General features: G+C 36.7%; 2 protein-coding genes across 2 annotated transcripts in view; one reads left to right on the top strand and one right to left on the bottom strand.

Moving 5' to 3' along the window:
* The window catches only part of Myo31DF (Unconventional myosin ID), a 33,579-nt gene extending 28,336 nt beyond the window's left edge, over positions 1 to 5,243 (top strand). Inside the window, exons 10-13 of the mRNA XM_089866960.1 lie at positions 319 to 420; positions 505 to 618; positions 697 to 848; positions 2,116 to 5,243. Of these exons, the coding sequence (XP_089723086.1) occupies positions 319 to 420; positions 505 to 618; positions 697 to 848; positions 2,116 to 2,281 (534 nt within the window). The 3' untranslated portion in view covers positions 2,282 to 5,243. The remainder of the gene's footprint in view (positions 1 to 318; positions 421 to 504; positions 619 to 696; positions 849 to 2,115) is intronic.
* The window catches only part of LOC149703710 (integrin alpha-PS2-like), a 62,147-nt gene continuing 42,785 nt past the window's right edge, over positions 5,151 to 24,512 (bottom strand). Inside the window, exons 5-27 of the mRNA XM_089866959.1 lie at positions 22,465 to 22,526; positions 20,990 to 21,038; positions 19,919 to 20,005; positions 19,525 to 19,613; positions 18,238 to 18,344; positions 18,051 to 18,153; positions 16,193 to 16,295; positions 15,923 to 16,111; positions 15,349 to 15,394; positions 15,172 to 15,279; positions 14,269 to 14,470; positions 14,000 to 14,205; positions 13,636 to 13,783; positions 12,081 to 12,176; positions 11,912 to 11,997; positions 11,746 to 11,835; positions 8,550 to 8,652; positions 8,314 to 8,475; positions 8,102 to 8,254; positions 7,918 to 8,031; positions 7,739 to 7,840; positions 7,549 to 7,674; positions 5,151 to 7,140 (exon numbers count right to left, since the gene is read on the bottom strand). Of these exons, the coding sequence (XP_089723085.1) occupies positions 7,042 to 7,140; positions 7,549 to 7,674; positions 7,739 to 7,840; positions 7,918 to 8,031; positions 8,102 to 8,254; positions 8,314 to 8,475; positions 8,550 to 8,652; positions 11,746 to 11,835; positions 11,912 to 11,997; positions 12,081 to 12,176; positions 13,636 to 13,783; positions 14,000 to 14,205; positions 14,269 to 14,470; positions 15,172 to 15,279; positions 15,349 to 15,394; positions 15,923 to 16,111; positions 16,193 to 16,295; positions 18,051 to 18,153; positions 18,238 to 18,344; positions 19,525 to 19,613; positions 19,919 to 20,005; positions 20,990 to 21,038; positions 22,465 to 22,526 (2,630 nt within the window). The 3' untranslated portion in view covers positions 5,151 to 7,041. The remainder of the gene's footprint in view (positions 7,141 to 7,548; positions 7,675 to 7,738; positions 7,841 to 7,917; positions 8,032 to 8,101; positions 8,255 to 8,313; positions 8,476 to 8,549; positions 8,653 to 11,745; positions 11,836 to 11,911; positions 11,998 to 12,080; positions 12,177 to 13,635; positions 13,784 to 13,999; positions 14,206 to 14,268; positions 14,471 to 15,171; positions 15,280 to 15,348; positions 15,395 to 15,922; positions 16,112 to 16,192; positions 16,296 to 18,050; positions 18,154 to 18,237; positions 18,345 to 19,524; positions 19,614 to 19,918; positions 20,006 to 20,989; positions 21,039 to 22,464; positions 22,527 to 24,512) is intronic.

Below are 24,512 nucleotides of genomic sequence, written 5' to 3'. Positions count from 1 at the left end.
AATTATCTAATATCTAACTAGTTTAAAAGATTGTTAGTGATCAGTTAAACATTAAACGGGTTATTTTCAAAATAAAAACTCACGAGTTCATCGTCTGCTAAAGTTATAAGCCTTGGATTCGAGTATTTGTTCAGTATGTAGAAAGTATAAAAGCTACTCAAACCGTTCTTGAGTATCTTAATGTGTTGTTATCGAGTATCGAGTCAAGTACTCAGCTCGATACTCGAACCGAGTACTCGCACACCACTGAATGACATGCGATTACTGAATTTATTTGTGCTGTAGATTACTCTATTTTCTACTATATTTTCCTTTCAGAGCGCCGAAAATGACAACACTGCCCCATTCATTTCGTCCATCAATAACTTAAAATCAAAAGACAGGTTTCAGAAGGTTCATTTTTCAAGTTTTGTGAAAAAGGTATGGTGTTTTTGAAAAAGTTCCAAGAATTTTTTTTTTTTTTGTAATTGAGTTGAAACAATTTTTTTTCTTGGAACTCCTAAGGTGAACAAGTTCAACAAATGTTCCGATCGTACATTACTTGTGACCGAAAAACACATCTACAAACTAGATTCGAAATCATTTAAACCTCTCAAATCTGCCATACCAATTGCCGATGTAAGCCCGAATTTTGTTATTAATATTTTTTAAGTCGATTTGCAAATTACTTATTATTTTTGAAACGACACTCTTTAGTTGACTGGTCTTAGCGTCAGTCCAGGACCGGATGATCAGCTAGTAGTCCTACATCTTCGTGGTGGCAATGACTTGGTTTTAGCCTTAAATTCGCGTAAACAAGAAACTAGAGTGGGAGAATTGGTCGGAGTACTCATCAGGCTATGGCAAATGTAAGTATTTTTAGCCAATTACTAGAATCAGAAGTGAGATGAGACTAGAAGTACTGAGCTAACCAAATTCTTCACTCGGCGAAAGTGAATATTCTTGATAACACACTAACGGTTGGCCCTCTAGTGGCGGTTTCAGAATTTCCCCTCCGAAACGTGAGACGCTCGCGGTGGTAGACGGCCGAACTAGATTCAAGGAGCCGCGCCGGTGTTCTGCGGCTTTAGGTTGAGGGGAAGGGGGTAAGAAATTTTTTTGGAACTCGACCAATTTTTTTCTCTCTAGTGTCGGCGCGATTGAAGCGGCGTAAAATCCTCAAATTTGTTCACTAGTGCCAGGATCTATTTCCAATGCTAGAGCCCTTCACTTCTAGTCTCATCTCACTTCTGCTAGAATGATACGCGTGGTTAACAGTGGTGTGAGAGTCTAAAAAACATTTTTGTATCGATCAAGTATTGAGCCGAGTATCGAACAGTCTTTAGAGTATCAAGTATTTAGATAAGGCAGGGATCCATGTAATTTTAGAAGCGGGAATAGAGAACGGTTAGCCTTTGTAGTCCATCTCTTAGCCCAGTATTGAGCCCCTCCCTTCAACAAATAACTAAAATTTAAAAATTTTTTATTGTCTTACTAAAACTATGTTTTGATGACGTTGCTGACGGGAACGGCGAAACATACGTAGTTCCTTTTCACCTTTGTCACTATGACCCGCCTTTTCTTTTTTCTCGCCCTCTAAGCTGAGTAACGATGAAGGTTGGAGATACGAGTGTTATTTTTGCCATGAAATCAATAAAGGACTATGTTATAAGTTCCCCACCCCACATCCATGTGTCATGGATCTTTGCGGCATGTTAAGAATTCCCTGTGTCGCTTTTATCATGGATTAACTAACGCTAGGGATTGTTCACTAACTGGGTTTCCCCATGTTATACTATCGCCAACTACATGTTCCGAATTATTCCTTGATTCCCCTCTTCATTCCCCCAATTTATTGGACCAAAACGGATGTAGAATATAGCGCCATCTCTAGGCAAAATAAATCGTTTTTGCCCAATTTAGGCAGGATTTCAATTTTGACATCATCAAACACGTGATATTTGGTCCAATTTTCATCATAACTTTTGTTAGGGATGGTAGCTGCTGCTAGGGGGCGTTTGGAATATGCATGCTTTATCTTTTGGGGGGAACGAAATATCCCTAGCGTTAGTTAATCCATGCTTTTATCATTTGCTAGCATTGCAATGTAAAATGTTTCATATCTCTTTGATACAGTTCCCAAAAACGTGATTTGCGCGTCATAGTCAGTCCACAACTGCAATGTATGCTGGGTAACAAGCCAAGGCCTTTAATTGTGGAAATCAACAATAGTGCCACTTTCCCAACATTCAAGAAAAACGGTAATGTGATCAGTTTGGTATGGCCAGGAGCAAGCAGCTAATTCTGTCAGTATCTCAAATTTTTTGGAGATTTTGGAATTTTATGTGAACTGAACAAGTTTTTCAAATTAACTTGTTGAAAATGAGTCAAATGACTATGACAATTGGATTTTCAGTATTTTTACCAACTTCCAAAATATATATATTTTTATTTTTTAAAAAATACTAATACACTTTTGTAAATCATAGGAACAAATTAAAATTGATTTAATTTTAATTAAAAATTACTTACGAAGCTTGTTATAAAGTATTTTCCATCGTAATTGATTTAATTAAAAAAAAAATTACTTAAGAAACTTGATCAAAATTCAATTTTATTTTATTTAATTTGATTTCTAAAAATTACTTAAGATTTTAAGAAGCTTGATCAAAAGTATTTTGATAGTAATCAATTTAATTTTAATTAAAAATTATATTGATAAGTTTGATCAAACGGCAGTATTTTCAAACGTAATTGCATGTTCTGATTTATAAAAATTACCATTACTTAAGATGGTTGATCAAGAGTATTTCAATTGTAATTGACCTAATTTTACTTATTTAAGAAGCTTGATCAAACGGCAGTATTTCTATTTAAATTTGATTTTAATTATGATGGCAATTTTTAGTGATACTTGAAAATATCTAAAATAAAGTACCACTTTGCTAGTAATTTGATAAATTCTAAAATTTCAGCCACCAATTTTAATGAAGAGTGGTTGATTGGAATTTGGTTAGAGTTAATATTGTTAGTTTTTAGAAAGGTGTTGCCAAGTTAGTGGTTCATAAAAAGATCGTGTTTTTAAAGGGAGGGTGAAGCGGAAAATCAAGTGATTTTTTTATCGATTCTTCTTCTAATTATGAGACCAGTCTGCATAGTGAAACAATCAGGAAATACTTCCGAATGATTTTAAAATTCAAATTAGGTTCAGATTTTATGGATAACTTGAAATAAGGAGCTCTGACCAATCGCGTAACGCCCTGCCTTCCTGTTAACAAAATTCTCGTGGCACGTTCCATGTTGAATGAAATTTATCACGAGATTTGATAAAATTAGGCGCGCGACGTGTCAATCGTGGCGCGAGACATGGAGGACGTGTCAATCGTGGCGCGAGACATGGAGCACGTGCCACGAGAATTTTGTTAACAAAAAGGCCGGGCGTTACACGATTGGTTGGAGGGGCTTATTTAAAATTATCCTTAAAATCTGAACCTAATTTGAATTTTAAAATAATTCGAAAGTATTTCGTGGATGTTTGACTATGCAGACTGGTCTTGTAATTAGTAGAAGAATCGATAAAAAATCACTTGATTTTCTACTTCACCCTCCCTTTAAGGAAACTTTCTAATTTTCTATAAAAGAAAATTGCGATCTTCTGATAATTAATCCCACCCACCCCCTCCCCCTCAAATGCTAATATTAAGTTATCTTGACATATAGTTGTTATTTTTAAACGCAAACCCTAGTCAAAATGTTGAAAACTTGTGTTAGTTTTTGAGAAAATGTAATAATTGCCTGAATTTTTGTACACAAAATATTTGAAGTTATTCATTAACAATGAGGTAATGTTGAAACACTAAAGCTCTCACAATCAATTATTGCATTTAAACTTTAAAGACTTAAACATGCTATGTCCATGATGGTAGAAGAGTAGGTAAGATTTTTTAGACAAGTATTTTGAAGTCACTTTTTATACATATGCATAAATAATGATGAAAATGAGATTAATCCTTGAAATTAATATCAGGAGAAAAAATAGTGATGGGCCCAAACCGATCAGTAACCAATGTCGCAATTTTTCCGATTAATCGGTTCTACCAGAAGTATATAATACTTCTCTTCGAGAGAAGTGTACCAGCACAAAGCGGGGTAAGTGTAACGTCACTCTTCCCAACATCAGAGCATTTAGAGCAAGGTTACTAAACCGAATCACATACACGATAAATAGTTCCCTCATCATTACTCTATTAGCGTTTAAATTTTTGGCAAGACGCATGCGCTTGTGCATTTTGTCCCACATCAAGACAATCAAGGTTTGTGGGATGATTGCTGGGCATTTAGTGCCAAACAGCTGTAGAATTCACCTTACGGTGCGATGCCCATTTGTAATTTGATGAGCGGGAAAGCAAACTAAAAGGGTGAGCCAGGGAAGAATGACGTTATATAACTAAAGCATTAAGAGGATACAGAGTGTCATCCTTCTTTTTTATTATCCCCTTCTGGTTCTACTGATTTTAACCGATAAATGGACTAATCGCGGTTTCATTGGGTTAAATTAAAATAATATGTCATCTCGCTGATTTTAAATAAAGGGTTTTAATAAAATCGATATCTTTAATAGTTAAACTTTGATATCGACATTAGTTAATTTTAATTTACGATGTTGGTCATCGCCAAATAAAATTAATAAAAAAAAATACTAAAATTTTTGAGAAATTGTGCCATTTATAAAAATAAAATAAATAACTTTGTGGCCTTAAAAATAATCCACATATTCGTGTTAAGTTGAAAGTTTATTATGTGGATTTGACATATAAACTGAAGACTATGTCCATATTATCTGGCGAAATATTGCCTCTGTTACAGCAAATTTGCCAGTAAAACCTTGCCTTAAAATATGCAATAAAAATTTCATATTTTATTTGGGCATAACGTTACGTTACGTTTGGATGGTTAAGATTTCTCCGTTCTTTGTTGTTAAAATGTATTCCACTTGGTTTTCGGTTTTTTTGGTCTTCTTCTGAAATTTGTAGGTTAGGGCTTATTGTTATATTGTGTGTTAAATATTTAAACGCAAATTAATTTTATTATCTGTTCTCGTGTAAAATAATTAATTAAACGTGGTCCAACTACTAATTTTTTTTTTTTTTAATATTCCACAAAAAAAAATATTTTTTCTTTAAACAAAAACGTTTTTATTTTTATTTTTTGCTCTTGTATTTCTGTGTTTTTTATACAATAAATACAAACATGGTCGAAATTTACATTGTTTTTGACAGATATAATGATTTTTAGCAAATGTGGATGAGAGGGAAAGTATGACAAGTGCCATAGAGCCTGTGTTAAAAAACGCGGACATCAAAGTTTCGCCAATAACTATTTAGTTTACTAGTGACTGATGGACTTGCAAACTCGCGACTGAAAGCAGTTCAGACATTTATGCTCCTTGGTTTAACCATAGCCCACTCGATCACGCGCATCACGACGCAAGCTGCTTGCGCTATAGCTAAATTACCGAGATTTGTTTTAAACTATGGTTTTAAACGTATCTAGTTTTATGCGCTCTTCTATTGCTTCGATAACCTTACTTAAATCCATATTATACCTTCAAATACCTTTTAAAACATTACCAGCTACTCTGTCCTGACTATAAACACAAATTGAGGAAGTTCTAGCATACAAAATAGCAGACGACGGTAACCGCGAATTAACACAACTTACACAAGACCTATTTTAAGGTAGTGAACAGGTCCAGTATAGCTACGCCAATAGAACGGTCAACTACGGCGAAACTCTGATGACTCGCGACTTTTGGCCATTTTCATACTTTTCCTCTCATCCACTTTTGTTTTTAGTGATAGACCAATAATTAAGTTTGAATTAATAAATTTTTATAATTAAATATTGAGCAGATTTATATTATTATAATTAAAAGTTTCGTAAAAATAATTTAGGGGTGTATCATGTGTAAGTTAATGGAATATTCCTTTTTTTTTTTTTTTACCTTTTTACATTTATTTTATTTTTTTTTTCATTCAATTCAAAATTTAAAACTAAAATTTATTACTAAAATTAGGAAATAAAACCCACAAACAAGCTGTACAAATAATAATAAGACAATTGATTAATTTAAAACGTTAAAATTTAAAGTTTCAGAAAGAAATACAATTTCTTCGGTAAATTTAAAAGTGATAATTATTACCACAAGTTTATAAGATATGTTCCATAAGGATGACATTTCATATACTTCGTAATGCTAGAGACTTACAGCTCGAGCTAGTTCAAGAACCACAAGCGAGAATTGACTACAAGCGATTTTGCAGTCCATCTTCTTATTTATTCTGCACTAAGCCTTTGACAGCGCCTCACTAGGCGTCGCTTTACCTACGTCATTTCATGACAAGCTACAGTTTTTAACCAGTGACAAACTTATGGAACATATCTCATGGACTTATGTTCTTGCAAAATTTCTTCAAGTATTAATTTCAAAACGTTAGAAACCCAATTAACTATTTAACCTTAATTACTAACTTGTTATCAATACAAATATGTTAGTTTAAATGTTTTTTAAATAAATACTGAAAATGTTTTTATTTACCATAGATTTTATACGTTATAGAACCATTTTTGTTTGCGGTGTTAACAGTTGCGTACTTCAACTTCCAAAATTACTTCAAAAGTCCCACGTGTAAGGCACACCATACATAGTTCATTTTTATAACTAATTAATTTAAATCTATGTTACAGTTAGTGTTTTTTTTTTTTTCTTTACAAAATAATTTTCAAGTTTTAATTTCCCTGTGTTAAAAATCCATTGGCAGTGTCAATGAGACACGTGTTAAAAGCGTGCACTGCACCAAAATGTTGGTAACTCGTTATTTCTTGCAAAAGCAGTTAAACGCAACGCAGTTATTTTTCATTGTTTTTTTTTGATTTTCAAAATTGATTCGTTGTTTATTTATTAAGTTGTTGGTACTATCAGATCTTAGTAATTAATTAATACGTTAATTTCCGAAACATTACTACAATACGCAATGTTCAAATTGTAGTCAGTATCGTCTCCTATAATGCTTCGTCACCATTTGCCAACTTGTAACCGTTCTTTTCTGGTCTGGTTAACGGTTCCTCGTCTTGCGGACGTTTCCTCTTGAAGAAGCCCAACTGGAATTTAATTAGTGGCGTTAATTTCATTAAGGTACATATTAAACCTGAGGTTAAGATGGCACCCTGATCCCCAAGGTGTTCACAATGTATTAAGTTAGGTTTTGGTTACAATCAATTGGGATTCAGTTTGCTCTGTCTTCTAGCATAAGTTTATAAGATATGTTCTATAAGTATGACACTTTCTATACTTCGCAATGCTAGAGGCTTACTGAGAGCTAGTTCGAGAAGACGCGAGAATTGACTACATTCGCCTTTGCAGTCCATCTTTCAATTTAGTCTGTACCAGGCGTCGCTTTACGAGAATCTATGACCTACGTCACTTCATGACAAGCTCCCAGTAATCACTGATAAACTTATGTAACATATCTTATGAACTTATGCATCTAGCGATTGACAATCTTTTACCCTCCACAGAAGAAGTGCAAGAAGTCCAAGGACCAATAAGCCACCACATACTGCCAGCAAAATTATCCACAAAGGTATAGACGAATATCCTGTGTCTAGACCTTCAGGATTTACTGTAGTTGTGATCTAATAAATGGTAATTTTAACGTTTTTACTTCTATGGTGACGTTTATGATTACATGATAATTACCCCTAGAGTTAGAACTCCCAGGTAAGCTGGGCTGACGTCATAAGGAAGGGAAGTCACTTTTGCCACTAGTTTAGATGAAATTAATACTTCGCCGAGATTCATCTGAAAATTTTAGATTTTTAAACTTTTTTTTTTAAAGACGAAGTGTTATCCTATTGTACTAAAATTCGAAGACTAACTTTAGTTACAGTCTGAGGCCATAGTCTCGACCTTAACTTAAAGATTACTGGTCTCTCTTTTCTTAAATTAAGTACTGTGCATTTAATTCGGGTACATAAAGTTGGTCCACACGACTGAAAAAGGAAAAAGTTCGTTGTAGATCCCATGCGTTTTAAGAAATTTCAAATTTGGTGGGGGACTTGCCAGCTCATTCTCGAGATCTTGGTCATCGTTGGACAGGGCCCTCCTGCGTCTCAAAAGTGATTCGGCTTCTAACGTTTGTTGCGCCTCCTCCTGGTCCAATGGCGCACTTAATTCGTTGACAGCGCTTGAACCACGTGTTGGCGTGCTTCTTAACTATAAGTAGGGCTAAACTAAATACTTTTGCGACATTTTTAGGCTTAACAGTTACTAACCCTAACACGTAAAGGATTAACGGGAACTTCTTCGCATCGTGCGTTGCCCGTGATTATGGGTTGTTCCAAAAGATATAGCAAGTGTTCTTTTTCTAAGGTGTATGTCGGCCATAAAAGATAGACCACGGCTTCACGAATTACACTTAAGCCTTTGTTATCAACCTGTTGATGTGGTCATTCAAGATTGTGTAAGTTGTTGATGATGTGGTAGTGTTAAAATATTTTGTTGAAATTACTCGGTATGTATGCATAACTTCGGGACCTATGTCTGCCTCGGTATCTTTACGTTCAGGATATATGTCAGTAGCATTGTAGCTGACAACTTTAGGCTTAGAAACTCTGAAACGTCAAACGTCACTTATAACTTTAATCTACTTTCTCACAGCGTTTTCGATTTACAGCTCTTGAGTCTTGACTTTAGAAAATGGCAACGATGCTCTACGGTCTAGAGCATCGTTGCCATTTTCTAAACTCGGAATTACAGAGTTATCTCAGAATTCCTATTGTGACGTCATCCATAGGGAAAAGAGGCACCAAATATGGCCACACATTGCCAAAAAAAGGCGTGTGACGTTTTACTTTTGCCCATACGTTGCAACTGAGATAGCTCTGTACCGACCCTTCAAAATTATATTGATTTTTATTATCGTGCCCAACATGGTACCTTCATAGTGCTCGAGAACAGGGCCGGAAATATGAAAAATTTCTTAAAAAAAACATGTGTCCAGTGAACCCCCCTCCCCCCGGTTTGTTTGGGAAATTCATAAGAAATTGTCTACTGGAGTGTGCATAAATAGTGTCACATCTTCATTGTCGAGCTATCAAGGCTTCGAAAAATTATGTCCAGTGAAGTTCAGTGAACCCTATAGTTTTTAAAAAAATGATGGGACATTTTAAAATTTTATTGGAAAATTTCCTGTGTCCTATCCTTATTTCAGGCCCTCCTCGAGAGCAGTAAATGGAAAAAACCTCGCTTCGGCTCATGGGCGAAAAATTATTTGCATGCCCAATTTCCCATTTGCGATGCTGTCTTTTGTAAGTTCACCAACTCCGAGGCCTTATCACTCATGGACTCCTTATCCTGTCCGAACTAGCTATACAATAGCTTAAACTGTATAAAAGTCTCTGCCCATTCTCATTTCTAGTCCTAGTTGGGGGCTATGGTTTGGAGGGGAGGGAGGGAAACCGTGACGCAAAGTACTCGTCTTTCTGTGTGTTACCGCGAATATAGACTACTAGCTGTTACCCGCGGCGTTGCTCGCGTGTAATAAGAACTTCCATCAAAATGATACAAAGAATGGGTAGATTTTACTGATGACTAATATTTTTGTAGCGCCCTAGGAGCGAAGGCACTCGGCGTTGCCCGTCAGCCCGTCGGGACGTTTTATATTACTTTTCACGCGGACATTATTCCATAAAGAAGGGTTTTTTAGTTTTTGGCCGCCATTTAAAAAGATGGCAACAAATCGAACCCCGAAGACCATTCAGTCCGTCTATAGGTTAAAGGAAACCCGTGTACTAAATATTTGTGAAATCGGTTGAAACGCGCGGACTTTGTTGCATAGAGAAGAGATTTTACATTTCTGGGCGCCATTTTTTAAGATGACGGCGGATTGGAAAAATCTTTCTTAGTACGCGCCTACTACTTATGAGTAAAGTTCCTGCAAATTTTCAGCCTTCTAGGGCAAGCGGTTTGGGCTGGGCGTTGATTATCAGTCAGTCTGTCAGTCAGTCAGGACTTTGATTTATATAGATATAGATTTCAGTGAATTTGTTTTACAGCGAATATAGACTATTTCAGTGAAATTGTGTGTTACCGCGAATATAGACTATTTCAGTGAAATTGTGTGTTACCGCGAATATAGACTATTTCAGTGAAATTGTGTGTTACCGCGAATATAGACTATTTTAGTGAAATTGTGTGTTACCGCGAATATAGACTATTTCAGTGAAATTGTGTGTTACCGCGAATATAGACTATTTCAGTGAAATTGTGTGTTACCGCGAATATAGACTATTTCAGTGAAATTGTGTGTTACCGCGAATATAGACTATTTCAGTGAAATTGTGTGTTACCGCGAATATAGACTATTTCAGTAAAATTGTGTGTTACCACGAATATAGACTATTTCAGTGAAATACACCGCTTTTGCTATAACATATCCTAGCGGGTTTTTTTGGCGCCAGTGCTGTAGACGTTTTGTGTTATGAGAGGCGCACTACCATTGTATGTCCCATTACTGAAGGTTGCCTACCCGTTTTTTTGGGTCAAAATGGCTTATACCCTATTTCCGCTAACGCAATTCAGGACAATGGTATTTCGCCTGAAATGCATTGGTACGGTTGGCTACCTCTTTTTTGCGTCAAAATGGCCTATACCCTATTTCCGCTAACGCGAATCATGGCAATACAGGACAATGGTATTTCGCCTGAAATGCATTGGTACGGTGGGCTACCTCTTTTTTGCGTCAAAATGGCCTATACCCTATTTCCGCTAACACGAATCATGGCATGGCAATACAGGACAATGGTATTTCGTCCGAAATGCATTGGTAAGATAAAGGGTCCATGGTTTTACCAAAGATTGCTTCTCGACAGCACGCGTAACGTTCAATCAGGGATAGATTGGAGAACGGTTAGTTTTTACTTCAGTCTGACCATGAGTTAATAATATGTTAGCTCCCTATAAGTTACTCAGGCTCCATAGGCGTAATGTATCCAGCGATTTCTTCCCATTTCGCCTGCGCGGGAAAAAATCCGAATGCTGCGCTCTCTCTTGTCGAAAAAAAATCCCGCTCGTACGGCTCTTCGACCTCGAGTCGTCGGCTGTTTTTTCACCAAGGGAGTGTTTTAGTCGTGAATGTTTATGTTTTAACAATTTAACATTAAATCATGGCGTATGCGTCAGTACTGAGACAAAAAAAAATGCAGGAACTCAATGCAATTTACCGATATTGATAAAGAATGCTAAAGATAAGAGTCGTTATTGTGATTTGAAACAAGAAAATTAAACTGAGCTAAATCCAATCCACTGTTTTCTTAACCGAGGCTACTGAGCGAAATATTCGGCTGCTTAAATAGCCCCGATATCATTGGCTAGCTTCCACTACACGCGCTTCCGGGGAAAACCGGAAAGAAGAGTAAATAAGATTTTCGTTCACGTGGCGGCCGCAGAGCGTCGCATATAATTTGGAAGCCGGTGGCGCGGGAGAAAACGCTGGAGTATAAAAATGAATTGCCTGAGTAACTTATAGGGAGCTAACATATTATTAACTCATGGTCTGACTCATAGCCCAGTATAGAGCCCCTCCCTCCAAGACGCAACGAAATGTTTAAATTATCTTATTGGCTCACTTAAACTACTCCATTCCTACTTCGAAAATTAAATCTATCCCTGGTTCAGTGTATGAAAGTGCTGATAACTATACATACCCGTCTACGACCATATCAACTTCAACCCGAACTGGTAGAATAACTTCTGCACGATTATCTTCTTGCGTTGTCGCGTTTTCTGTGTTGGTACTTGTAAAGTAAAAGTATCATCACCACCCGCCATTTCAAGCTTATATCTTGACTACGTAATCAGGTTATTAATTACCTGTTTAGTTGAAATTCAAAGACGAAATTTGCCGCCCCGGAAACGGATGTGATCTTAGAAGGCGCCAGCAAAACCTTGAAGTTTAACTGTATCAATTAAAAGGGACGGTGGATTAGTATGATAATGATGAGAGACGTCCTTGAGAGGGAGGTGAAGTATTCCCAATTACCGTCTTGTTCGTTGGTAATGGATTTCCGATATCGCAGTATAGTTCGTTGACTCCCGTTCGATCGGGATCAGCTCCACTACAACTTATTGGAAAGTCCTGTGAATGTAAAACAAAACGTTTAGAACATGTAATTCCAGAATTCTTCATTTCACTATGTAGAAATAGGGTATAAAACAAATCAGCATTAGGCAGACTGTTTCGTACAGTAACAGTAACGATAAAAATATAATAACAGGGAGGAGCGACTTGAGAGGGAGTGATTGGGAGCTAACAACTGGCTAGGGGGAAGAGATTGTCTGACGTCACGCAGCCCCTCTCTGGTTTGCATTTTTCCGCGTAGAATACTGTTTCCAGCCGTTAGGGGGGATGAAACCCCAGTAAGAGATAGAAGGGTGTGACGTTTCAGGGTCAGAACTGTTAGCTCCCTATAATGGTTCGCTTCGTAGCTAAACTCGCTTCTCTCGGGCGCTGGCTCAGTGACTCAGTCACTCGCTGCGTTGTCCGCGCGCATGCGTGAAATTTAAAAACCGGCTTTAAACTGGAATTGGGAGCTGGCGGTAGTATCGAGCGACGCCACTCGCGCGTGCGCGTTAGCTAGAATCGAGGGAGAGAGAGAGATAAAAATTCGTACCCTCCCTTTATTCCCTTCCATTTATATTTAACATTAGACTAACACTTCCTCTCAAATCTCTCTTCCCTGATTACAATACAGCTCCAAAGTTATTACTGATGGATTTGTGAGTTTGATTCTCACAATCGAACGTCTTATCACGGCTGTTTCTAACAATTTTACTGCCCAACGTCAGGCCGATTGTATTGTAAGACCAATTTGAACACCTCAAACCAAGGAAAAATCAAGCCATGTTAGCTTGGTGTAAAGTTATATCTGCACTAACAGGAAGTCACACCCCTCCATGGAAGGGATAATTGGGCCAGTTTCTCAAGTGATGTCTGAGTTAAAAGAGGGATGGGCCAAATAACGTATTAAAACTCTACCTTGGAATCGTTGAAGGCAGACATTTTTTTAACGGGAAAATAAGTAAGATACTGACATCTGTAGACCCCCGCGTAGAGCGGGATTAGGCCCTTACCCTCTTTTACCCCACACATCGCAGTATATGGTGTATAGATTTTCACCCATTCCAAGAAGGGGTATGGGTTCCTGGCACTAACAAGATGCTGAAAAGTTCTTATAGAGTGCCCCGCCCCTAGCTCAACCTCGCTAAATCTATAGGTCCGCGAACGACAAGTTAAGTATAACCGTAAGTGAATAATAAAGTTGAAAGCTAAAGAATTATTTACTTATGTTATTACTCTATACGCCCAAATGACAATTATATTTTTGGCTATAAAAAAGTGAAAACATAATTCAAATGAAAAATGTATCATTTCATTTGAGGAGTGACAACCGACATATGATTAACTATGTCTAAATAGATGGTTAGCGTGAGTTTGTCGATTTATCTCTTTCAAAGTTATCACCGCCATCAATCGATCATGTTTGGAGAATAAGGAAAATGAAAGATATAAATATATATAATGTCATTAATCTTACCAGTTTACTTTTGTCGATATTGATGTAGCTGACTTCTAGGGGCATTTTCAAATACATCATCGCTTCGAAGGCGTCCTCACCTTTGTTTTTAATATGAACGTTAAGTTCTAGTCTTTGATTGGTTCCGATTAAGTACTGATCCATATTTCTAGAAAAGTGTATAAATGTTTTTGTAAGCTAGGCTTAATATCTAAAGCCGCATTTACCCTAGACATTTTGAAACCTTTTTCAGCCTTTTGAAATGTAACATTCTGCTGTTAACCAATTAACCATAGAGATTTTTAGAAAGGATTTAGACCTTTCCAAAACGATTTCAAAGTGTCTCGTGTAAAGGCGGCTAGAAAGCTATTCCCCAACAACTTACGGAGTTACTTCCAAAACTAAATTTGGAATGCAAATATTATCCTGGCCGCAATTTTTCTGTATTGTGATTTGCTTATGTAGTGAATTAGGTTCATCTAGATTTATGATAGGTTGTAGGTAATTGTAATTGTCCCTGGTTTTAGGTCTGGATACTAAGTCGTAAGTGATCTCCACGGAAATTGGACTAAGTTTGTCTCTAAAATCATTCTGTTGGAAATTATGGCAATTATTTAAACGTTTTAAAGAGATTTAGTTATAATTTGTTCATACTCTTAGGTAGGCAAAGACGCTATTGCAGTGTTTGGACTCCTTCCTTAAACGAATTGTGGAATTCTCTACACTCAAAGTCTCCCGAGTGAGAAAATATAGCCTAGGTTTGTCCTTTTTCGAATCAAGTTTGGTTTGATAGGTAAAATCCAGTTCAGTTCCAACGCCTACACCGGAATACTCCAAGCAGAAAGATACTACAATGCTAATGAAAATGGATAAATTAATTTTTTCAACCTTTTGGCTCCGTCTGATACGAAAAGGATTCGGTCTAGATAATCTTTCGCGATAGTCATAAATCCATTTCTGGATCTTATCAGGGAGAAGTAGAACAGGAGCCGTATTTTTTTGTTGAAACGCCACGAGCCTAAACTTCCACAGTGGGAGAAATAGGGTCGAAGGTAACTTGAATTGGCTCCCTCTTGTCACGTGGGTTACTGTTTGTATATTAAGTCTGCTACCACGAATTTTCTCGTGACGTCACACCCTCCTATCTCTTACCTCGGTTTTGGCGACCATATTGGAAGTCGTCAGCTTAAACCATACAATTGACGTCACGTTCCCGTAGCTCCTCCCCTCTCAGTACCACTCTATTGCGCCCTCTGTCCAACACAAAATGTTCTATTTTCAAAAACTTTTTGTACTAATTGCAAAACTACAGCCAATGAACGTTTTTATCCTTATCTAGTTTTTCACGAGAGGGCAGTTTGTAGTGCGAGTTTGAGGGAACTATTATGCCGCTTGTCACATGGTAAGTGATAACAAAGTTTACCAACATATCCCTCTATCTACCGATTTACAGTTGTTGCGCTCAATTTTTTTCTCCTTTTCTACTCGTCCCTGATATTACGGACCCTAACCCGATTCGATCTGTTCAACTATAAACCAATCATTATTGATCCTTACCATGCCACTAAAGTTCCATCCTTCAAACTACACCCTTTATTATTTTCCAAACTAATCTTCTCCGGGTCCAGTTTCAAACTTGAGGTCATTTTGACCACAGGTCGCGACCTTTATGAAAAATAAGTAGTTAAAACAGGCGTGGTGCTTTAATATTTCGACAAGAGCTTGTATACTTACTTTAAAAACACCACTCTGTCAGAAGAATACGCTCCAATGAGTAGATCTACAAGGAAAAAAATATACCAAAATGTCAGCGTGACATATCTTGCAAAAAGTTTGACCAAAAGTATATAGGAGTAAAGACAAAACTTATTTAGTACACTTCGTTGAAACTTGCTCGTGCCAAGTATTATGAGAAGCCCTCCCTTATCCCAGAATAGTGTCGACTCCTCTGCGTATGACTACCTTCCTGACCGTCGCAGAGGGAACAAGCCGTGATAAGGCTCATAAAGTAGCAGACCAAAAATTAACGCTTGGATCGCTAGCTTCATGTACTACTTTCTATAAACCTATGACATCAAGCAGCTCATCCCTAATTGGTTAGTTCCTGTAGGCGGTTGAGCGGAGGGTAGTTTGCTTCTCAGTTTGCATGTCGTCTACAGCCAAAGCCAGGGAATTGTCAATGAAATGTACTTTTTGTTTTTAAACCCATATACTTTTGGTTTGACCAGGAGATTTGCCCCGTGTTAGGTGCGTGATTGACGCATTATTGACGTGGCTACAGGGAAGTAGATTTCGGACAGTTGCCTACCTGGATATTCGTTGTTGTCGGCGTCAATACCTCCTGATAAGGAGAAACCAAACGTTCGCAAATTTTTATCGAAAGCGCTGGCTGGAATAATTTGGGAGGGCTTCGTTCGAATTCCTTTCTTGCTTCCGTGGTATATATAAACGACTCCAGCTTCGTTTTCCCCTGCGTAAGGAGCACCAACCGCGAAATCTGTCAAAAAATATTTCTCACGTCAGGCTCTTTACTTGTAGAAGTTTCGATGTTTTTACGTGAAGTAATCTTAGATAATACCTTCAAATCCGTCTCTGTTGACATCTCTCAAAGAAGCCAAGGCTAATCCGAAGCGACCTTTAGTGACCGTTCCGTCCAAAGCAGTTCGCGTTTTAAAGTCGTGCTATTGTACGAGGTAGGTAGTAATTAGGCTTAATTTGTTAAAGTTCATATACTGGTTGTACGAAACAAAATGGCGGTAGCACCAAAGTACGGTGATTAGCGATTTTGTGTCGAATTCGTTCTATGAAATTGAGCCTTAAGATTACAAGTTATGAATGTTTGATTCAGGTGTAGGAAATTGAAACACAATGATAATTTAATTAAGGGGTCATCCCTAAAACACTCTAAACATAACTTGAAAACGATGGAAATTTGGGCAAAATTAGTTAGAACATTTTCGACTCAAAATCGCCTATAGAATTCATTGTATAACAAGTAACCATTATTTTAAACAAACTGGAAAGCTTTTATGGTAAATGACGTTGTAAGGGGCTGTTCACAAATTGAGTAACTACGAGAGGGGGTGGGTTTTGAGTCAGTGGTTACAAGGGTAAAATGTTACATAACATAAAATGATATTAAGTACATGGACGTCATTAAATCATAATTTAAGTTTATTAAAGTCATTTCCGTCAACTTTCCCATGGGCCATGGTCAAACGAGATTTGACGTTTCGCCTATTTTTCAATGCTTTATAGAAATATACACTAGACTGTATTATTATTATTTAGGAGAAGAACCGGCAACGTGTTTTGAGAATAAGCAGATTATTTTTCATACCTCAGACCTTTTTGTTACGTAATTAAGAGGTGGGAGTCTTCCTGATTGTTACCATAGCACTAATAGAGTAATGGCAGTACTACGTATGCAAACGTCATACCCGTCTATCTCTTAGCTCAGTGTCATCCCCCTACTGGTCTCGTACAGTATCCCCTCTTACAAAAGCGCGTCCAGAGGGAGGGATACACAGTCTACACACCCCTCTCTACCGAAACTAGTCTATTGTCGAAATTTTTTCGTTACATAATTTGTGAATAGCCTCTGAGATGGGCAATATTATCTCTTGCAAGGAAGCACCATGTTCGACCGAAATAATTCCCATAGAAACTCAGCGTAATCATGTTCGCGCAGTCTCATTTCAAATATTGTAAGACACTGAAACGCTAAAATTGAGAATAAAGCCCAAATTTTAGGTGGATCAGCTCCTACAAATATAAGTTGTCCCATAATCATATTATTCCCATAAAACAGATAAGTTTATCATTATCTGCGTACTTCCTCGAAATCTTTAATATTTATCGGAAAACTTGCCAAAAATTAAGGTTTCACTTATTTCCAGAAAATATTTTAGTTTTAGAAGGGTAGATTTAATTTTAGAAGTAGGAATGGAGAACGGTTAGTATTTCAGTCCCGACTCATAGCCCAGTGTAGAGCCCCCTCCCTCCAATACGTAACGAAAAATTTGAATAATCGTATTGACTCACTTAAACTACGTTTTGATGACGTTGCTGACGGGGACGGCTAAAAATACGTAATTTCTTTTTACCTCTGTCGCTATGACCCGCCTCTTCTTTCATACCCCCCCCCCGTCCCAGGGAAGGGGGTCCGGGACTTTGATGCGCGCCCAGATTACTCTGTTCACCATTCCTACTTCTAAAATTAAATCTATCCCTGGTTTTATATTAAATTTTCATATTCTTACAACACCTCACTAAATTTATATTCGCAGTTGCTAATAATTTTAATGAAACTGAACTATAAGATAGTACGGGAGGAGTCGGTTTGCCGTCTTCTAGGCGTGAATTATAAACAAAAGTGGAAAAATTCCGGCCTTCTGATATTAAACTTAACTGTTTTGATCCCACGCAAATCTTACTTCTTTATTTTGGTAAATGACGTTAACTCTTCCAACTTCGTAACTGCCATCCTTAAGTTTAGGATCCGTATATAAGGGAGCACCAGCGATAATATCATCCAACCTTCAGAAAGAAAAAGAAAACCAAACACGAAGGTGCAATTTCAACTAATTATCCTTGCTAATTAACCCGCGCTTTTTTAATTACCCGTCTCCATTAACGTCTGCTACGGCTACGGAGTAACCAAAATATGACCCAATCATTTCGCCCGTTATATTATGCAAATTTGTCATAGTTGCCGTGTATAGAACAACCTGCGTAGGTTAATGGCTTTTAATGTTATACTAAAAAGGGTGTTTCTTATAAGTCTGCCATAAATAAAAGGGCGTGTTCTTAGGATCAAACTGAGTTCAAAAAAGTTCAAAGAACATTGGTCTTAAACATTAGTCTTAATTGGAGATATCGGCTTCCAAACAAGTAAATAGCCACACATGTGGAGTAATTAGCTTTACTTACCAGCATTCGCACACTTATACTTATTTAATAGCAAAAGTATATAGATATAAAAACGAAAGTACACTTCATAAACAATTCCCTGCCTCTGGCGGTAGACGATATTTAAATTGAGAAGCAAACTACCCTCCAATCAGTCTCAACCCTCTAAACGAATTAACCAATCAGGGAAGAGCTTCTTGACGTCATAGGTTTATAGAAAGTAGTACAAGATGCTGGCGATCCAAACGTTAATTTTTCGTACTAGACCTAGCATCCGCTACTTTATGAGCCTATGGGTGGGGTGGCGTACCGGTTAGCGCTTTCGCCTCGCAGCAAGAGGATCGCGGGTTCGATCCCGGACTGTGGCACCGGGTGAAAATCTGGGTACAAATCCTGCGTATAGTTTGCAAGTTCTCTCCCCTCTTGTTTTAAAGAGTTTTCCTCCGCGGTCTAACCCGGTTTCTCCTTTCCATCAAAACTTGTAGAGGTTAACGGTAATAGTTAGTATAGGGCGCTGTAGGCTATCTGTGGCATAGGGGCTAGCCACCACCCCTCTATGCATTGTAAAGGGACCCACCTGTAAACAAGCCACAGGTTTAGTGTGGAAATCCCTTCATAGAAAAAGTTTGGATTATTATTATTCAGGGCTTGTTGCCTGTACCACGATCGGGGAGGTAATCATACGCAGAGGGGGTCGACACTGTTCTGGGATAAAGGAGGGCTTCTTATTACACTGCGCGAGCAACTTTCAACGAAGTGTACTTTTGGTTTTTATAACTATATACTTTTGTTAATAGTACGTTTCTGTTAGATGAGAGATCTATAACGTTCTAAGAGTAAAGACTATTGAAGACTGATATGCCTCACACCTCGTTAGTGGCTATTTACTTGTTGTATACCCCGTGTTCTTTGACACTTTCCACTCGGTTTGACCCTAAGAACACACTCTTTAATTTACGGCAGACACCCTGTATATAGTCTAGGTAACTAGAAACCTACCTGGCCAGTTAGATTATTGCCTTTAGGATGTCCTACAACCACATCCGGTTCGTTGTCCCCAGTAAACTCGCCGGAAGCCACGGAATAGCCTGTTATTTTGTGTGGTGTTATAGACCAATTCCATTAAGTCGTACAGAGAAGTAAACACACAAGAAGTAAGGCCGCCATCTTGGGGTATATTCCTCGCGCCATAAAGCACCGCAAGAGGCAGTGCGAGCTGGATAGCCTCCCGAGTGTAGTGAGCTTAGGCTCAATCTGGGGTTGCCTCGTAGTGCTAGGGAAATGACCTAAGATGGCAACTTTCCTATTGTGCGTTGGTTTCTTTGCATGCAATTAATGGAATGGTCTATTTTTTTTGTTCCTGGATGCGGTTTCTTAATATTTGGAAGAATACCTAGGTAACTGTCGTCGTTGGTTGTCGGCGACTCCTTGGTACTTGCTAGGGACGGTCTGGACAGGAGATCTTGAGAGAATAACTGACCTGTTGAAGGATTTCCAAGAAAGTTCGGGATATTCTATTAGAAACGATGGAGGTAGCTTAAGAATTTAAAATATCGGCCGAAAATAAGGGATCTCAAAATGTTTAATAGGTTTTAATGTTAACACTAATGGATTCGTATATTCTCAGCTACTGATCTTATAAATCTTATATATATTTGAGAAAAATTTATGAACAGTCACAATTTGAAACCGAATTTTACTATACTGCATGGTTGGAATCAGTACACTATAGGGGAACGTTTTAGAAGTGGTTTGGTTGAATTGCACTAGGTTAGGCTTGCTAGCCCCTGGTCATTTAGTCCTATTCTAAACCCGCAACATATCAGCTTTATTAATAACCACTAATGAAGAATTGTTTTTTGAATTAGAAAGTTGTGAAAAATGTTTCTCTTAAAAACGAGTATCATGCAAAGACAACAGAGAGAGGAAATTCTAACTGGTATGCAAGATCGTTATTAACCCTTCTACCTCAAAATGTCTCTAAATTAAACAATGTACAAATTGGCTGTTCATGTTAAAAACATCATAATTTCATAAGATAAGTACCATAAGTTTGTCACTGGTTACTGAGAGCTTGTCATGAAGTGACGTAGGTGAAATGTCATAGATTCTCGTAAAGCGACGCATGGTGAGGCGCTTGTCAAAGTTTTAGTACAGAATAAATAGGAATATGGACTGCAAAAACCGAGTGTAGTCAATTCTCGCTTGTCGTTCTCGAACTAGCTCTCAGTAAGTCTCTAGCATTACGAAGTATAGGAAGTGTCATACTTATGGAACACATCTTATAAACTTATGGAACATTTATGAGAGATTTGGCTTCAGTGCAGAGCTCAAAAAATCACGGGAAGATATTTTAAAGTACTGGAACCTTTATTGCAACAAATTGATCATGTTTTGATTATTAAGTATGTGAGACTATGGGATTGTTTTTGAAGGTAAATTAATGAATAAAATTGAATCATACCTTGCCAATAGTAACTTCCAACAGCCCCTATGAAAAGCCGTCTCCTGTCCTAAGTGAAAAAATGTTTTATGACGAAAAATCTACTGTTGCATCGGTTTTAGTCAGATCTTAAGTTCGAGCTTGCTCTAAAAATATGCTGTGCATTTTTGTAAATGGATTGCAGTTCATTCCAAACAAGCTGGAGCTTATTTTAATTAATTTTAAAGGTAGAGAACCACGCTCTGATTTGCCATTAAAAGCGTTCTTGCTACACTTTAACCCTATTAATACATGGACCCACCCAAGAAAAACTTTGTGACACTACTGGGAAGGAATTATCCGAAGGGTTTATGGGCATTCCAAAATATGGAAAATATTCCAAGTTTGTGAATTTTTGAAAGATGGCCAAAATGTCTACCCACAGAGTGGTGAAGTTACTATGCGTTAATTATTGTTTTATCTTACGTAGAATTGAGGGATCTTAAATGGTTCAAAAACATTTAATTTGTGATAAAATAGGTTCAAAACCATTTACTTTATGATATAATAGGTTCAAAATAGTTTATTTTCTGATAAAATAGATTCTAAAACGTTTATTTTATGATAAATTGGGTTCTTAAACGTTTATTTTATGATAAATTGGGTTCTTAAACGTTTATTTTATGATGAAATAGATTCTAAAACGTTTATTTAATGATAAAATAGGTTCTTAAACATATGATATGTTCTAAAACGTTTATTTTATGATAAAATAGGTTCTAAAACGTTTATTTTATGATAAAATAGGTTCTAAAACGTTTATTTTATGATAAAATAGGTTCTAAAACGTTTATTTTATGACAAAATTGGTTCTAAAACTTTTATTTTATGATAAAATAGGTTCTAAAACGTTTATTTTATGATAAAATAGGTTCTTAAACGTTTATTTTATGATAAAATAGGTTCTAAAACGTTTATTTTATGATAAAATAGGTTCTAAAACGTTTATTTTATGATAAAAATAGGTTCTAAAACATTGTTTTTATTATGAGTTCAAAAACACATATTTTATGCTAAAATAGGTCCATAACGTTTATTTTATTATAAAAGGGTTTCAAAAACATTTTTATGATAAAATATTTTGGAAATCATTTATTTTATGATAAAATAGGTTGAGGAACTTTTATAAAACTGATCATATTATTTCCATTGATATGATTGATTGTCAATGTGATATTAGGCCTGAACGATGGGAAATGAATTGGGTCATTTTCCCGAAAACTCGGATTTAATTAAATGGTGAAATTAATTTCAGATCTCTTAAGCCCTATTTGGCCAACTTTAAAAATCAGTTAAAAAACCATCGGTAATAGTTTGTTCAGTTTTTATAACGTTTTGGAGCATATTTTACCCTTCTTAAGCTAATATTATCAACTTATTCCAACCCTTCACGCTCTCCTTAGCAAATTGTCACTTTCGACTTTAAAAATAGATTATAAAAATAACTTCAAACGTACTTTGGTCACGGCAGCCGAAAAACCAGCTTGGCAAAAACCTTGACGATGCCATCCCCATAGAGCTGCGAAAAATATTAATGAAAAACATTAGCTTCATATAAAATTAAAAACTTTGAAACATAGTCTATTTTATGGAGTTTATAAATTCACCCACTCGATAATATTGTTATTAATGCATCTTGACTCACAGAAAGCTGTGTAATTTACCGTGGTAAATTTTCACTTAATCAAAATAGTTTGCTAGCCCGTCGTATGATGGATCTTTGTTTTTATAAACGTATATTTTAAAACAAGTTGGTAAACCAAAATAAACCTCTCCGAGTCGAGACGCAATTAAGAGGTTTTTCATAAATAATTAAATAATATTTTAATCGTCATTAATTTACCTTAATTATAGTTAAATAGTTTCCTAAAATAATTTTAAATAAAGCTATTGTTGACGTTTGAATTCAAGCGTATGCCTCTTTAACAATTTTTGGAAATTTAGGGTAAATAAGGCGATTGATTCACAGGAAATGTCAATAAAAGCCGCAATTGCGTGAACCTTTTGGTGGAAGCCCTGCCATTGGGAGGCTAGACGTTTCTCGTAACCCTAGCCGATCACCGCGTACTTCTTAATCCTAGCGATTGGAGTAGAAGACAAAAATTGCTTTCTGTGAAGGCGTTTGCAACGATTTGCCAACTGCAAACGCGGTGACAGACACTAACACGAGGACGCGTCCAGTGCAATACCTCTCCGTAACGTCATCGTCACTCGGAGAAGTAATTATATTTTCCAGGACTATTCTGAATTTAAATTTTATGTCGTTGAATTTTCCATCCACACTTAATCGTCCTTGATTTTATACTTTATGGCATACTATCGAACCGACCCGGGGCATAGACCGTGTGTTTTAAAATACTGGAAATAGGGAACAGTCTCCTCCCTATGCATACTATGATACTATACACTAAATGGTCTTTGGGTTCACCAGTAGAAAACTATAAAATATCTGAATAATGTTGTGTTTAAGAAACAACTTTCAAATTCAACAAAACGATGCTTAATTAGGGGTTATTCATAAATCTAAAACGATAAGCCGTTCTTTACAGGTTTAAGATACAGGTTGTTTCTGGAAGGTCTGTCAGATAATAAGGGGAATGTTGTTTGGGCGATTTCGGGTCGAAAATGTTGTATCACATTTTTGCCGTCCGGGTTTACCGTTTTCAATCTAACATTTGAGTATTGTACGAATGTACCCTTAAATTAATTTAATTAAGAAACTGAAAAACAATGCTAATTTAATTAAGGGGTCATCCCTAAAACACTTCAGTCGTAACTCGAAAACAGTGGCTCTTACGGCAAAATGCCATAGAACATTTTCGACCCAAAATCACTTAAAGAAATCCCCCATTAATTTCTGAGAGATAACACACTGCAGGTTTGAACCTTTGAATTCGTATAAAAAGCTATTGTTACTAATGTACAAATTGTGTTTTGCAATGTTAGCTCTGTCAGACAAACAGTATGTACCGTACGTCATATTATACTTTTATAATTAGCTGTGAAAATATGTACATTTTTTTGTCTGTGAAGGAGCTCAATCAGATAATGCATTCAATAGACCCGTTTAAAAATTGGAGGCAAATAGAGTCTGGTGTTTGTCCACCTTGCAAAGACAAAAGGACTTTGGTAACGCCTTTAGATCCACACACCTTATATTTCGCCTTAACACTTTTTTGAAGCAGAAAATGGTCTATTAAATTTCAATAGGAAATTTAATTTATAAAATTTTAGGTTTCAAATAATATCAATTTAACGAAAATGTTACAAACATCAAGAAGTAATTTGTGTAAGACGAAACGGTAAAGATTAGGATCAAATTAGGGTAAGGTTAAGATTAGCGACCTACTCTTACAAGACTTTCGGTACTTCAGAATTTGTTCTTTGCTTGTAAATGAAATTTTCCGTCCATTACAACCCTCTTTGGCATGCAAGATATTTGATCTTAATCTGTTTCTAATGCCTCAAGATGGCCTCTCTTAAAAAGAACGCTAAGTCTATTTTT

This window comes from Phalangium opilio, unplaced genomic scaffold (genome assembly GCF_054372755.1).
Source record: "Phalangium opilio isolate 3A_F unplaced genomic scaffold, DU_Popi_V2 ptg000017l_1, whole genome shotgun sequence".
Taxonomy (NCBI): Eukaryota; Metazoa; Arthropoda; class Arachnida; order Opiliones; family Phalangiidae; genus Phalangium; species Phalangium opilio.
The sequence above is the reverse complement of the archived record's forward strand: the minus strand, read 5'-3'. Positions and strand labels throughout refer to the sequence as shown.